The 16,006-nt window shown below is 54.9% G+C and overlaps 1 protein-coding gene across 1 annotated transcript in view; it reads right to left on the bottom strand.

Moving 5' to 3' along the window:
* Positions 1 to 1,722: 1,722 nt before the first annotated feature.
* The window catches only part of MUC4 (mucin 4, cell surface associated), a 34,467-nt gene continuing 20,183 nt past the window's right edge, over positions 1,723 to 16,006 (bottom strand). Inside the window, exons 15-26 of the mRNA XM_017541005.2 lie at positions 15,567 to 15,790; positions 15,043 to 15,144; positions 14,435 to 14,668; positions 13,294 to 13,431; positions 11,447 to 11,628; positions 8,758 to 8,917; positions 7,664 to 7,843; positions 7,185 to 7,258; positions 5,698 to 5,762; positions 5,392 to 5,618; positions 3,027 to 3,189; positions 1,723 to 2,195 (exon numbers count right to left, since the gene is read on the bottom strand). Of these exons, the coding sequence (XP_017396494.2) occupies positions 2,000 to 2,195; positions 3,027 to 3,189; positions 5,392 to 5,618; positions 5,698 to 5,762; positions 7,185 to 7,258; positions 7,664 to 7,843; positions 8,758 to 8,917; positions 11,447 to 11,628; positions 13,294 to 13,431; positions 14,435 to 14,668; positions 15,043 to 15,144; positions 15,567 to 15,790 (1,945 nt within the window). The 3' untranslated portion in view covers positions 1,723 to 1,999. The remainder of the gene's footprint in view (positions 2,196 to 3,026; positions 3,190 to 5,391; positions 5,619 to 5,697; positions 5,763 to 7,184; positions 7,259 to 7,663; positions 7,844 to 8,757; positions 8,918 to 11,446; positions 11,629 to 13,293; positions 13,432 to 14,434; positions 14,669 to 15,042; positions 15,145 to 15,566; positions 15,791 to 16,006) is intronic.

Genomic DNA, 16,006 nt, shown 5'->3' with positions numbered 1-16,006 from the left:
ATTTTTGTGTTTTAGTAGAGACGGGGTTTCACCATGTTGGCCAGGCTGGTCTCAAACTCCTGGCCTCAAGTGATCCGCCTGCCTTGGCCTCCCAAAGTGCTGGGATTACAGGCATGAGCCACTGCACCCAATCAAAGATCATATTTCTTTGGGTGCTTCCTTCACACCATTTACCCACCCACAAGACTGAGCTTGAACACAGACTTTGTGCCACGTGACCTCCTTTCTCACGCCATGATTGCATTTTATTGGACCAGGCATAAACAACGGACGTAAACTGGACCAATCAGATTCTCTCTTCAGGGATTTGGGATTTAGAACTAAGAGGCAGCTACCTAGTTTCTGCATAAAGTTGGAATTGAGGTTTTGCAGGAATTGTGGACCAGTTGTGTTGGAGTTGTTACACCAGATAGGTGTAAGAGTCCTGCCTGCTGAGAGGATGATGTGGGAGCTGATCAGGTTGCTGGGGACTAGTAGAGGCAGGGTAGGGCTGAGGGGCTGTGGGATGGAGAACCTCAGAACACTCCGTCTGGGGTCCCGGAAAGGACGGAGAAGGTATATTAGGGATCAGGTCCTCCAGATCTAAGGGTGGGGGGTGGCACGTTTCTTGAGTTGGTTCCTGGACAGGGGGCCAAAATGGTTTAATCCCTCTTCCATGAAACAGGGGCATGGGGACAGCCACCAGACAGGAAAAGACACTGCATTTATCCTTTTACAATTTTGTGAAATTGACGGACAAGCAGGCAGGGAGGGGTCCTGGGAGAGAGAGTCTGGGGCACTCCATCTTGGGGTATCTGTGTCCTCCTTAGAGGGTGGGGGAAGAAGCAGGTGATGTGGAGCATGAAGCAACATTGGGGGAGCAAGGGAGGATTTCCAACATGGGTAACCAAGGGCTGACCAGGGCTGGACCAGCTGCTCCTACTCTACCATCTGCCCAACACGCCACCTCCACACCCTGTGCCCTCTGATGGTGGGGAGAAGCCTGTGCCCAGCCCTTTGGCCACCAGAAGAAAATCAGGAATAGAATCCCTGCGTTTGAAGACAAAAAAAGTCAGAGGGACTTTATTTAAATAGACTTTAATTAGAAGTACACCAGAGAATTTTGTGTGCAGAAGCATTTTGGTTAACTTAGAGCCATCCCTGCATGATGAAATCTGGCGTGTGTGTGTGTGCATGTGTATGTGCGTGTGTGTGCACACGCACGTGTGTGTGCGTGTAGGTGTGTGCGCACACATGTGCATGTGTGCACAGGCCAGTGTCCTCCTGTGGGGGTGTGTGTGCGCATGTGTATGTGTGTGTGCATGCGTGTGTGTGCGTGTGTGCACATGTGTGTGTACATGTATGTGTGAGCGCACACGTGTGTGCATGTAGGTGTGCGTGCGCGTGTGCGCGCACGTGTGTGTGCACGTGTATGTGTGTGTACGTGTGTGCGCGCACGTGTGCATGTAGGTGTGTGTGCACGTGTGTGTTTACGTGTAGGTGTGTGCACAGGCCAGTGTCCTCCTGTGGGTGTGTGTGTGCGTGTGCATGTGTGTGTGTGTGTGCATGCGTGTGCGTGCGTGTGTGCACGTGTATGTGTGTGTGCATGTGTGTGTGTGCGCACACGTGTGTGTGCATGTAGGTGTGTGTGCGCGTGTGCGCACACGTGTGTGTGTATGTGTATGTGTGCACGTGTGTGTGCACGTGTGTGTATGTATAGGTGTGTGCACACGCACTTGCATGTGTGCGCAGGCCAGTGTCCTCCTGTGGGTGTGGGTGTGTCCGTGTGAGGACCCATCCATGCACGTTTGGTCCTTATGGCCCCCCGTGTGCCCCTGCGCCTACCCACAAGGCACAGTCTTGTCTTGAGGCCCAGTATTCATTCTCCTCGAAGAATCCCAGCAGTCTTCAGTCACCTTCCCTTTTCCAGTCTCAAAAGCAATGGCATCTTAGGTGTGTGGTGAGGACGGGGTGGGTCTTGAGGTATCCTAGGCCACAGCTGCCCCTTCAAGGTGATGCCTCAGCTTTCCGTGTCCAGAGGATAGGAGAATCTGGTCCTGGAGCAACCCCAGAAGCGCAGGACCACAAACGTCCCGAACCCCAGCAGCAAGAGGGCACCGAGGGCCCCAAAGAAGATCCCGAAGAACGCTTCGAGTTTCATGCTCAGGTGCTCACAGCGCTCACCCCAGGCCGTGTAGATGGAGAAGGACACACAGCTGGGGACCGAGAGAGAGACAGCGTGGTCAGAGGTGGGTGCTCAGCCTCCCAGCCTCTCTTCTTCTGCTGGGGCAGAGGAGGTTCTCTAGGAGAGGCTGGGCTCGCCCCACTCTCTGGAGAGAGAGACTGAGTCAGCCCTGAGGTCATGCCGAAGAGACCACTGGGCAAAGGAGGCAGGTGTGGGCTTTAAAACGTGGGCCTAGGCCAGGGATGGTGGTTCCTGCCTGTAATCCCAGCACTTTGGGAGGCCAAGGTGGGCGGATCACCTGAGGTTGGGAGTTCAAGACCAGCCTGAACCAACATGGTGAAACCCCCGTCTCTACTAAAAATACAAATACTAGTCAGGCGTGGTGGCGCGCACCTGTAATCCCAGCTCCTGGGGAGGTGGAGGCAGGAGAATTGCTTGAACCCAGGAGGCAGAGGTTGCAGTGAGCTGAGAACACAACACTGCACTCCAGCCTGGGTGGCAGAGAGATACTCAGTCTCAAAAATTAAAAAATAAAAAAGTTTGGCTTTGGAAACCATACCCTGCTCTTAACCTACTGGGTCCCCGGGCAGTTTCCTTCTCATCTCTCAGCTGCCATTTTCTCATCTTTGAAGTGGTTCTAATACCCGCTGTGGCTCCTCTGGGTCTCAGAGGTAGTATAGCACCTTTCTTCTCCACACAAAGCAGGCACTCACAACCCGCCTTTTCTCCACTGTCCCTCTTCCCTGGCCTCCGATTTCTCTCCGATCTCAAAGGGAGCCATCCTAATTCCTGGGCCCTTGCAGGGTCTTGCCCAGCTTGGGCTCCCCAGCACTCATCCACTCCTGGCCGTGGCCCTACGCACCTGCAGTGGGGCCCGCTGGGTAGGTGCTGGCACTGGCCTCCTTGGTCACAGTAGCCCCTACTGCACGGGGACACACAGGTGAAACCGCTCTGGGGGTCGTAAACCAGCTCATAGCCCTTGTAGCCACTGCATGTGAAGTAAGCCCTCAGCATGCTCACGTTCACTGTCAGAAGGAACACAGGTGAACACAGAAAGCAACCGATGAACACGAAATTCTTCTGAGAAACGGCTAGAGAAGTGCACGGATACACATGTCCCTGGACATTCAGATCAGCACGGTGGACAATGGTAGCAACGTTTCAGACACATGTCCCTGGACATTCAGATCAGCACGGTGGACAATGGTAGCAACGTTTCAGAAGTGGGGTCTGGTTAAATAAACCACTGCATGTCGTTACCAGGGATGACAGTTTCCTATGGGAAATGCTTTGAAGGTGGCCAGACCTGAGTTGAAACTCAAACTCTGCTCCTAACTAGTTGTGTGATTCCGGGAACGAACGTTCCTTATCTCTTGCAGCTTCAGTTTCCTTGTGTTTAAAAGCATAGGAACTTACACTGCGGTGAGATTTAAATGAGATAATATGTCCACAATACTTAGTACACTGCCCGACACACAGTAAACACTCAAAAAATGGAAATGATTATTATAACATATTTTAAAATGTGACACTACATTCAAACACACCATTATAAGGCAATATGTCAAATGGGAATATGGACATGATAGATGAGATACTCTGTTCACAGCTGTGTAAGGAGGAGGTTGTCAGACATTAGGAATGATTCGATCCTTCAATAAAAAACCAACGTGTGAAGGTTCCTAGGCATAAAAGAAAGTTCAGAAGGGTATGTACAAAATGTTGTTGTCTCTGGGGATTGGAATTACAGGTTTTTCTTTCTTCTCTCTTCTTTTTGTTAAATGTATGTTTCCTAAAGTTTCTGCAATAAACATATGATACTTCTTATATAATAAAAATTTTAGGTTTTCAGCCAGGCACGGTGACTCACGCCTGTAATCCTAGTACTTTAGGAGGCCAAGGCGGGTGGATCGCCTTAGGTCAGGAGTTCAAGACCAGCCTGGCCAACATGGTGAAACCCAGTCTCTACTAAAAATACACAAATTAGCTGGGTGTGGTGGTGTGCACCTATAATCCCAGCTACTCAGGAGGCTGAGGCAGGGGAATCACTTGAACCTGGGGGGTGGAGTTTGCAGTGAGCCAAGATCACGCCACTTCACTCCAGCCTGGGTGAAGAGGGAAACTCTCTCTCAAGAAAAAAAAAAAATTACCCGTTATTTTTTTTTTTTTTTTTTTTTTTTTTTTGAGACAGAGTCTCACTCTGTCGCCAGGTTGGAGTGCAGTGGCACAATCTCAGCTCACTGCAACCTGTGCCTCCCGGGCTCAAGTTATTCTCTCGCCTCAGCCTCCTGAGTAGCTGGGATTATAGCTGTGTGCCACCATGCCTGGCTAATTTTTGTACTTTTAGTAGAGACAGGGTTTCACCAGGTTGGCCATGCTTGTCTCGAACTCTGACCTCAGGTGATCCACCCGCCTTGGCCTCCCAAAGTGCTGGGATTACAGGTGTGAGCCGCCGTGCCTGGCCAAGGCTCTCCTTAGTAGCGCAATCAGAGCTCGCCTTCCTGCTCCTCCGACCCCAAACTCGCCAACACAGAGTAGTTCTGAGGGATTTCTCCTTATTCCTCCAGGAGACAGGGGGCTTAACCTGGATTCTAGAAGAAGCTCTTGCTTGCTCCTGGACCCGAGTCAAACGGCAGTTTCTGTTATGTTTGGGATGGCCACTCCTCTATTCTCTGCCCCATCCAGAAAATAGGGTGCGTTATTCTTTTCCTTCTCTGACAAGCTTGCCAACTTCTTCCTGTTCCGGGAGAACAGGGGCTGGGCCGTCAGCGCTGAAAGGCGGCTCAGAAACCCCACCTCATTTTCAGGTGGGGTACTGAGGCCTGGCCTGGGGAGGGTGCAAGCACATCCTTCCCTGGCCAGTCTCTAGCTTCACGTCCTCCAGCTGGGGGGCAGAGACGACGGCGATGCCCTTGTGTATGTTTAAGTGCAATGGCACTTTAAGAAAACAGGAGCAATTTTATGAAAATTGCTGCCGTTCCGTGGGCAGCCGCGGTCCGCAAGGCTGGGGCTGGAGCGCTCGCTCCGTGAAGCCGGACGCATGTGGCTGCCTTGGCAGCACTGGGTGCTCCTGCTCCTGAATCCAAAAAGCAGCTGGATAAAATGTTTACGTTTTCTCTCAAAGCCAAACAAAGAAAAACTAAATTAACGTGTGTGGGGGCTGAAGCACCCTGGGTTCACCCGCCCACCGCAGTTGTCCCACACCGTCCCCGGATGGACCGACTCACCGGCCGTCACATCACGCACGTCTTCCCTGGAGAGGGGCTGGAAGACCACGTCGCTCCTGGGCTCCTCACGCCTCTGTGGAACCTGCCGGTGTAAGAACGCCTCCACCACGGCGGCCAGCAGCTGGTTGTTCAGGAAGTGGATGACAGGGCCCCCAGGGCGGTACTGGAACTGCGAGGTGACCGTCCAGTATTGAACGGGGCTTTCTGAGGCCGGTGCTGGGGAATCGCTGTGTGGGAGGGTGACGGTGAGGGCCGGGGCCCGGTGAGGAAGAAGACCTGGGGCTCGGGGGTCACCGTCCCACTTACATTGGGTTCACTTCGCTGTTGTAGAGAAAGGCCCGCACGTGCAGGGTCCGCAGTCTGTATGCCACCTAGGGCAGGGGACGAGGGAAGGGGCGATGGGCGGTGGGGGTGGGTGTGAGGCCCCATCCAGAGAGGAGAGCCTCCCCCACCTTGACGCGTTTGTTCATCCCTGTTTCCTCCTTGAATGTGAGTCCCAGGACCCGGACACATGGCTCGCCCAGCTCCGCATCCTCGCCCTCTGGCCTAGTCCAGTGACTGTCACGGGTCCTTAATATTTGTTGTGAGGGAAGCGTTTTCCATTCTCTCCCCTCCTAGGCCTCATATGACAAGCGGAGGATCTGACGTGCGTGGCCCCTCCTTGCCTCTGATCCACAACTTTTGGCCCCTGCCCCAGCACATTGGACATCGATTGTTTAGGCAGAACTAGGAGGTGGTCGGGGCTGCGGGTGTCAAGGTGACTTAGGAGGAGTCTAACTTCAAAGAGTGCGCAGTCTGGTGCAGGTGACAGCTGTCAGCAGATCTCACCATGTGGAGTGCTGTGCTAGCAGCAGCCAAAATAGCTAAAGTAATTTCTGAGTACTTGTATGTCGGACATCGCACTGCTCTACACACATTGTTGTTATTTTGAGATGGAGTCTCACTCTGTCGCCAGGCTGGAGTGCAGAGGCACGATCTCGGCTCACTGCAACCTCCACCTCCTGGGTTCAAGCGAGTCTCCTGCCTCAGCCTCCTGAGTAGCTGGGACTACAGGCGTGCACCTCTGTGCCCTGCTAATTTTTGTATTTTTGGTAGAGACGGGGTTTCACCACGTTGGTCAGGCTGGTTTTGAGCTCCTAACCTCGTGATCCGCCTGCCTCGGCCTCCCAAAGTGCTGGGATTACGGGCCTGAGCCACCGCGCCCGGCCACAGATTGTCTTTTAAACGGTGATACAACCTATTGACTCAGGTGCTATGACTGTCCCTGTGTTTACAGATGACCCGTTATATAATGTGTCTAATTAGCACACTTGTTCTAGTGAGTGGCAGGGCAGGGGTTTTGAATCTGGGTGTGCAGGATTCAGAGCTGCAACAACTCAGCAATTGCGCTACTTTGCCTGTGACTGAGGTATGGCATGGGAGCCAAGACAGAGCCCCCAGTTCCCTCTGGGAAGCCAGGGAAGACTCCCTGGACGTGAAATGCCCTTTGTTTTCTTCCAGATAACACCCAAGAAGTACAGGTCCTGAGAGATTCTTAGAGGGAGAGGCTGGGGTGACTTGGCACCCTGGCTCTGCTCATGATGAGTTGGTGACTCCAACCCCTTCTGAGGTTTCTGTCCTGAGCCTTCCTCACTTCCTAACCACCTGCACCTCCCAGGGGGCAAGAGGCTCCGGCCTCCTCTGGCAACTGAATCCAGATGGATGACGAGATGAAGGGTGCCCAGTGATGGCTCAGCCCTGGCCTGAACCCCCAAGCTCTCCTTCCCACCCAGAGCGCTGCCTGTAGCACTGACCGAGGCGTTGACGTCTGCCATGGAGGCATTTTCCTCTTCGCTGAGCAAGAGCTGGATGACTCTTAGGGGAGGTTCTGGAGATGGGAGAAGGAAATTCATCATCACCCCGTGGTTTACCCAGACTTACCCAAGAAGTTTGCTGGGCCAGCCCAGGGAGACTACTCCATTCCACAGTGACAGAAGGTCACTGAAGAAATCAGGAGAAGTGGCCCTCACCCTAGTGCTCATTCCCTTCTGGTCAGGGTCTCCCTGACTCTCATCTACCTGAGCCAGCTATGAGGTCTCTGCCTCCACCCTTCCTCAGTAGGTCCACAAGCCCATGGTCCTCGCCGTGACAGCGGCCCTCACCAGCTCCCGCAGCCCACACCTTACAGCACCCCAGAGAAGCCTGGAGCTCTGTGCCGTGACCCCAGAGCGTCCCCATCTTCCCCAAAGGTGGGAGAAGTGACAGGTGGGGATGACAGGGTATCTGGTGGTACCCAGGCTGACAGTCGGAGTGAAGTTGTTTCCAGCCAGGAGGCAGTGGCTGTCGGTGAAGGCTGGGGGGCAGGTGCACGAGGGCTGGCAGCCCAGAGCCTCGGAGATGTAGCAGTGGCCTTGATTGTAGCAGTAATTCACAGGGCAGGACTGGTTCCGACAGAGGGGAGAGCTGCCCAGAGCTGCAGAGGGAGCAGGGAGGTCAGCAGCAGTGGGCAGCAGAGGGAGAGCCAGCCCGTGGAAAACCGCTCTGGGACAGGCCTGGTTTCTTTCCTGCGGTGTCCTGCTGTGGGCCACTCGGAACCCCAGACCCTCCTTCTCCCCTTTTCCAGGCATTTCTCTGCAGGGAAACACTCTTCCTCCGCCAGGCAGGTATTCTTCCACTTATGCAGTGGGAGTGGAGTGTTTCTCAGACCCTCTGCTTCAGAAAGGACCCCGAAGGCCGGCAGAGGAGGGCCCGGGCCGGCTCTCCCCACATTCTCCCCTCTCACTTCCATCTCCTTTTCTGCCTTTATCAAAGCTGCACTCCCACCCACTCTGGCCTTGGCTCTGAAGGCACAGTGATCTCTAGATTGTATTTGGGTGCCTTAGGGGCTGGGTAAAGGCCTCACTGTGATCTCCCTCGTCAGACTCTGGTGGCTCAGAGCGGGAGGGACAGATGGCTGGGAGGACTCAAAGGGAAAATCAGGTACCTTTACTGCTGGATCCCCGTGCCAGTACCCCCAAATGTCCTGATTTGTGAGATGCAGAGACCTGGGCCTCGTGTCTCTGAAGACGCCCAGGGAGCCTGAGGACCCAGCTTTCCTGGTTCGCTGGCCGCTGAAGTCTCCTCTCTTCACCGCCCCATCTTCACTTTGGCCTGGGGTTTTCCCCATCAATGTCTCGGGGGCGCTGAGCACTGTCCCCTCCCCTGTGCCTGTACCACCTCTTCTCCTTCAGCCCCACACCATCTACCACCCGCTTTCCAAGCCTACCTAGACTGGGCGTTCTAAGGCTTGCTGGAAATGGGAGAGAAAGGGACTGCCTTTGGCTGTCTCCACACTTGAGCTACCACCTGTCCCCGAAGCCCCTCCTCCAGGCCCTGTTCCCAGCTCACCGGCACAGTGCCGCCCATCCCCAGTCAGGCCTGGAGGGCAGGCCTCACAGCCCTTCCCAGGAACGCAGCTGACATTTGGAAAGCACGGCTCCTCACAGGCGTCCGCAGAGCGCTCGCAGTAGCGGCCGAAGGTGCCCCTGTCACACTTGCAGCCAGCCACCTGGAGAAGGGTTGCTGATCACAGGGAGGCCAGGAAACCAAACTAGTCAGGGCTTCTGGGTGTTTCTGATGGATCCCTCTGGCTTGAGAACCGGTGGACCCTGAGTCATGTCTCTGGCTTGAGAACCGGTGGACCCTGAGTCATGTCTTAGCTCTGCCAGCACCTACCGAGCACCGTCTTGGGCCAGGCCTGGGGGCTGCAAGGCCCTGCCTAAAGCCACACGGTAGTGCTGCCCATCTGGCCTCCCCGGGTCATTGTTTGCCCTGACCCCCCCCGTCCTGCACCAGGAGCTCAGCCTCGTCCCTCTCACACTGTAGCTCCTTGCCTAAAATGCTTTCCAGAGTAAGACAGACAGGGAATGAATGAATGACTGACCGAATGCATGAATGAAATGAGTGTGTACATGTGTGTGTGTGTGTGTGTGTGTGCTCTACTACTGCCGGAAAACTGGATTCCTAATTTATTTATTTATGTTGAGACAGGGTCTCACCCTGTCACCCGGGTTGGAGTGCAGTGTCTTGATCTCTGCTCACTGCAAACTCCACCTCCAGGCTCAAAAGCTGTCCTCCCACCTCCCATCCTCCCACTAGGGAGGAGCTGGGACTACAGACATGTGCTATCATGCCCACTTTTTGTATTTTTCTTTTCTTTCTTTCTTTTTTTTTTTTTTTTTTATGAGGCAGAGTCTCATTCTGTTGCCCAGCTGGAGTGTAGTGTCTCAATCTCGGCTCACTGCTATGTCCTCCTCCAGAGTTAAAGCAATTCTTGTGCCTCAGCCTCCTGAAAAGCTGGGATGACAGGCATGTGCCAACACACCCAGCTAATTTTTTGATTTTTAGTAGACACGGGGTCTGGCCATATTGTCCAGGCTGGTCTCGGAGTCCTGAGCTCAAGCAATCCGCCTGCTTCATCCTCCCATGTGGCCTGCAAACTGGATTTCATCTAAGCTGAAGTTTGACCTCCTTTGCTGACTCCCAAGCCAGGAAGACAGAGCCTCCCTGCTAAGCACCGTAAGAAATGCAGCAACCAGAACAACAGCCCAGCAACGGCTGTGGCTCACCAGGCTCCCGACTCCCCTCTCAAACTCCCTTACTGAAACGACCCAGGGAATCTCCCTAAAATGGAATCTCTAACACGTTCTACTCCCAAGAGTGGCTATTTGGGGACACATAGAGTGGCACATCAATTTCAATCTCTCTTTTTCCCACTGTGTATTTTATCCTTCTCCACCCCTCAGCCCCCCAGCCCTCCTTACCTCCATCCCTTTCAAGTGCTCATTCTCTGCTCATGCTTCAGAAGGGGGTAGGGGTGTGTGTGTGTGTGTGTGTGTGTGTGTGTAAGGGGTGAAGGAGGTGGTTTGTGTTGCCAGATAAACACTTTCCTTTCTGGCTCTTTCTTTACAACCAAAAAGAAAAATGAAAAAGCAGACAGGACAAGAGTTGTGGAATGAGGCCGAGGATCTTGGCTAGAAACATGGAAAAGTCATGTCTCCAAACTGGAAAAGATGTTTCTTTTAGCTGGAAGGAGAGAAAGTCATGTCTCCAAACTGGAAAAGATGTTTCTTTTAGCTGGAAGGAGAGAAAGTCATGTCTCCAAACTGGAAAAGATGTTTCTTTTAGCTGGAAGGAGACAGTGAAAGACAAAGCAAAGGGGCTTGGAGCTGCCAGGAGTGGGGGGACCCGCAGCTGTCTCCCCAGCACCGTGATGATGCTATCCAGGGAGAAATGCTGTGAGGGGCTTCTAGGGAGACGGGGCCGGAAGCAGCCTCGTAAAAGGTTTCCTGTGTCTGAGCAAGGCACAGAAGCGGCGGCGCATCTCCCTGGGTCTGAAGGGGAGATGGAGGGCAGAGCTGTGATGGAAACCTGTGTGGACTCATGCCCAGGGACCCCATGCCCACCTCCCACCCCACAGCTCAGGGCCCTCTGCTGGGCTTCGCCGCAGAACTGTGGAACTGGGAACCACTGGGCACGGTGAGGAAGACGGAGGTGGAAGTTTCCTGCCAATCTGGCAGAGGGGGAGGTAGGAGATAAACATTCAGTTCAAACTATAAGCAATAAAGAAAGTTCTCTAGGACGGAGGCGGTGGCTCACCCCTGTAATCCCAGCACTTTGAGAGGCTGAGGCGGGCGTATCACCTGAGGCCAGGAGTTCGAGACCAGCCTGGTCAACACAACACAGTGAAACCCCGTCTCTACTAAACATACCAAAAATTAGCAGGCATAGTGGCAGGCACCTGTAGTCCCAGCTACTCAAGAGGCTGAGAAAGGAGAATCGCTTGAACCCAGGAGGCGAAGTTGCAGTGAGCTGAGATCGTGCCACTGCACTCCAGCCTGGACGACAAGACCAAAACTCTGCCTCAAAAAAAAAAAAAGGTTCTCTTTCTTCCCAGGTGAGTTTATGGCCTAAGACTGGTATCCTCTCTACTCATCTGTCAGAGCTCCACCCACCTCCCAACACAGACACGCCCAGGAGGGGCAGAAACACAGCATCCCTCAGTGCAGAAACTCCTCCACCTCCTCCCAACACTCACCTCCAGGGAGGAGCTGCCCACCCTGCTGGTCTGGTTGTACAAACACTGGCTCTTTGCACTGCAGTGGCAGACCGTGGTCCTGGGCTGGAGTGCAGAGGACAAGCCCGTCTTGGCACTTCTTGCTAGAATCTCCAGAGAGAATGGCTCCAGCGACTTGGGTGTCCACAGCAATGTCCCATTCTCTGCCCCAGGGAAAATGAGATCGTTGAGAGCTGGGAGACTCCTGTGCTCTGTGGTCTGATGCACCCTGGCATCTAAAACCCCGATTGCTGATGCAGGCTTCCCCCACCCCTCTGAAACCACCCTCCCCCTGCCCCAGACAGATCTCACTGGTCATTTTCTTTGAGCAAGGCTGGTATGCGGGGCTAATCCTGGTCACACTCCCAGCTGGAAGGAGGTCACACCAGCCCAACTTACTGATTGTAGCAGGGGACACCACAGAGGGGAAAGCAGTTTTCCCCTGAAGAAACCCCAAAGGGCAGCCCTGCCTGGGCTTGCACTAGGATGGGCCAACCTCGGGTATACAGGACAATGCCGGGATCCTCCAGGCACCTCCCCGGGCTACACACCACTCAAACTGGCTTCAGTGTCACAGCAGCCCCATCCTTTGCCCTGATTTCTCACCCACCCCCACTTCCTGGACCTTTGACCAGACGCCCCCTCAGACACCGGACTAGAGTGAAAGACGGCGACATATCTTCTGATCAAATTTATATTTCTCAAGAAAATATGAAAGTCTCCTTAAAACAGCAGGTTGAAAGGAAGTGACAGACGAATGTAATTCTTCAAGTGTGGAGCCCGGTGGAGAAGAAAATCTCCCAGTGCCATTGTCTTACACCTGGGAAGACACACATGGGCAAAGGGGATGCGGGCACAGCAGTCCCTTCTGACACACAGAGAGAAAGGAACTCAGGCAGAGGCAAAGGGAACGCAGAACACGCTCCCTGGGGGCTTTGGTTTAGCCAAGAACAGCCACCGCAGAATTAGTGTTGGTAACAGACAGACAGCGGCGTCCCCTGTGCTTTGACCCTTTGGCCCCGATCACGGATGCAGGCCTCGGAGTCCCTAACACCTTTACAGAGAGGGACCCATGACGCCTTACTGGGTCCTGGTCCAGGAAACCAGAAGAGGAGAGACACAGCTGGGTAAACGTGGTTACCACACATAAAAAGAGCAAGAAAGGCAGTGAACAAAAGTATTTTTTATATTAGTTTAAATTTTGTCCTGCATTAGATGCTTCCTTTGATAGATACAAAAATGTTGTGATTGGTAATTTTAAACTGTTGCACTTGATTTTCTAATAATTTGGTGAATGCATAATGATAATTAAAGACGGCTGCATATGATCAGATTGAGATTAAATAATCTTTGAATCAGTTCCTTTTTTGTTGAGGTGGAGTCTTGCTCTGTTGCTCAGGCTGGAGTGCAGTGATTCGATTTCGGCTCACTGCCACGTCTGCCTCGCGGGCTCAGGTGATTCTCCTGCCTCAGCCTCCCAGGTAGCTGGGATTACAGGCGCCTACCACCACGCCTGGCTATCTTTTATATTTTTAGTACAGAAGGGGTTTCACCATGTCGTCCAGGCTGGTCTCAAACTCCTGACCTCAGGTGATCCACCTGCCCCAGCCTCCCAAAGAGCGGGGATTGCAGGCATGAGCCACGGCACCTGGCCTGGGGGACACCTATTTGAGTTATAGGTATCGTTCCAAAGAAATGCCAGTCCTGGATATTCAAATGAACGAGTGACAGGAAGTTTTGCTGGGTATAGCGATGCAAAATTTCCCAAAGTTTGATTCTGACCTCATCCCCTACCTACCTCCCCACTTTCCCCAGTCAAACATTCTTACCGAAGAGCTTAAAGTCGGTACAATTGTCTCTGAGCATGAAGGTGACATCCTCAGCATTGCTGGTGTACTGAATCAGCACGGTCTGCCCCTTGTAGGCTTCAACCACAGGGCTACCCTCGATGGAGGGCGGGTACTGATCTGAAACACAAAGAGGGGATGGGGGTTCCAAGGCAGGACAGTCCCCTGCTTCCTCAGCCTCTTCTCTTTCTCAGCTACAATATATGTGAGGTGTTCCCAGGACTGGGACCCACCTCTGGAAGAAGGAGCCTGCTCTCAGACCGAAGCACAGCAGCTTGGGACTGTGCTGCCCACCTGTTCAAATCTTTAGTTCTCTTTCTCTCCCCCACCTCCTCAAAAAGAGTTTCCTTTCATAATCTTTCCTGAACACACTGCTATGCTGGGTGTGACAAAAAGTGAATTACAGAGCAGGCTTGTTTAGACCATCACAGAGCTGTGCCTTTGGCAAAGGGCTGAAAACCTGGAGGGGAATGTCTAAACGGACATTGCATTTGTCCGGAAATACAGAGGGAGAGAAACCTTTTCATGGGTCTGTTTCTTGGAGCCCTGCCACTTCTGTTTCACAGTTTTTCAGTCATTTAACAAGTATTTATTGAGCTAAGTGGCTGGCACTGTCTGGGGAGTGAGGATACAGTCATTAATGAATAAAAAAGATTCCTGTGAAAATTATAAAATACGTTGAGTAATAATAAATGCTAAGGAGAAAAGAATAAAGCAGGGAAGGCAAACAGGAAGTGTGGGTGAACGTGACATTTTAGGTTGGCCAAGAGAGGCCTCGCAGGGGAGGGGACATTGGCATAAAGGAGATGAGCGGGAGGGGCAAGCCTGTGACTGTCCAGGGAGAGAACAGCATGTGCGAAGCCTGGTGTGTCTGAAGAACACAGAGGAGCCCGGGGCTGGAGTGGAGGGAGCTGGGAAGGGGTAGAGCGCGAGGAGAAGATCTCTGGGAAGCGGCGGGACCGGACTGAACAGGCCTGAGGCCACCGCAAGGATGGAGAGGGTTTGAGCCGGGGAAGAATCTGCTCGGTGAAGGCAGAGGCGCAGGGCCAAGCAGGGTCAGGGAGGGCTGCTCCTCCTCAGCCCCCGGCTCTGAAAAGGCCTCCTGGGGCCTCGGGCCACTTACTGACGGTGGCGTTCACCCGCTCGTAGGTTTTACGGAGCGCCAGGGTGTGAAGTCCAACGCCTGCGCTGCGCGTGGCGAGGGCGTCGTAGATGCAGGCTCTGTCTCCGTTGCAGCTGGAGATCAAATCTTCATCCAGGGAGCTGTTGGTTTGCAGCTGGTCGTAGAAAACAGGGCTGAAGCCGGGGGGCAGCGGGTCGTTCCTGTCCCCGAGGAGGCCTGTCCTGTTGATCTCCCCTGTAACATGGAACACGCAGGGCTCACGGCCGTGTGTCAGGTGTGGCACTCAGCCTCACTCTGTCTGTGTCCACCCTGCCCCTCACTTTACGTGGCTTGGGGCGGCGGGAGTGCAGGGCCAGAACGGTTTCCAGCATGAGTCTGGAAGCGCCTGCTGCAATGAGAGAGGCCCTCCACCCCGCCCTGCTCTTCCCCAGGTAGAGAGATACAGCTGGGTTGGCAGCGGAGGGGACAGACCTGGGGCAGCACAGACCCCTCCGACCTGCTTCCTACAGGCCCGAGGGAGGCGACAGGAGCACACCGGCTCACCTCAGCCCGGCCTGCCCCATCTGCCCCATCTGCCCTATCTGCCCCAGGACTCTGCCCAGACTCACAGGTCATTCCATAGCGGAAAAGCGTGGCCTCAGAGCTGCTCAGGGGAATGGCGGAGCCGTTGGACATCCTGAAGTCGTCTTCCGGGTTGTCATTCCAGATCCCTGAGGGACAGAGTGGGAGGTTGGCCACGCTGGGCACGCGGCTGTCCCCTTCCCGGCCCGCATCGGGGGACGCAGGGAGGAGCGGCCGGGACCCGAGCTTCTGCCTTTGCACCTGCGGTCAGGCCTCCAGGGGAGCTGGGGGGGGCCGGGCCTTCACACGCCGCCCTCTGCTTAGGGGGGGCAGAGATGCAGGAGGGCGGGAGGGGTGCGGGAGGCAAGAGGGAAGGAGGGAGGACGGTCGTGCCCCCGCCCCGCCTCGCCGGAGCCCGCCCTGCCGCTCCCCTGGAGCCGGAGGAGGTGGGGGGAGCCTTAGCGCAGGCGGAGAAGTCCCCCCCAGGCCCGCTCCGGGCCCGAGGGCTGCGCCCCAGGACGGGAAGGGAAGCCCAGCGCCGCACGCAGAGGCAGGTCCGAGCCGCCCTCACCCAGGAGGCCCTCGGTGCGGTCCCGGTACTCCCGCGGGAGGCTGGCGGAGGCGTGGAGGGCGCTGGAGAGCGCGGTCACTGAGACCGCGGCGGAGCCGTCGAAGCTGGCCGAGACCTCGGGGCCGCTGCGGCTCAGCAGGACTCCGGGGGCGCTGAACGTCTCCGGGCCTGGAGCACGGGGAGGCAGCTGAAACGAAGCCAGGTCGGACGGCAGACCCGCCCGACGCCTCCCTCCCCGGAGCTGACACCGGAGGGCCCCGCGCTGGAGGCGGGAGAAGGGAGGCGGCGAGCTCAGACCCCACTCCCGGGAAAGGCTGTCCGCACGCGGCTCCCTTCACAGCTCGCTGCTCCTGGGGGGGGAGAGGGCAGCCGACACGCCCCAGCCCCCCTCCCAGCCCCCCTCGCACCCTATCTCCCAGCCCCCCACACCCTCCCTCCCA

The sequence above is a fragment of the Cebus imitator genome, unplaced genomic scaffold (genome assembly GCF_001604975.1).
Source record: "Cebus imitator isolate Cc_AM_T3 unplaced genomic scaffold, Cebus_imitator-1.0 Scaffold129, whole genome shotgun sequence".
In the NCBI taxonomy this organism is placed as follows: domain Eukaryota; kingdom Metazoa; phylum Chordata; class Mammalia; order Primates; family Cebidae; genus Cebus; species Cebus imitator.
This window is presented reverse-complemented; position numbering and strand designations above follow the sequence as displayed.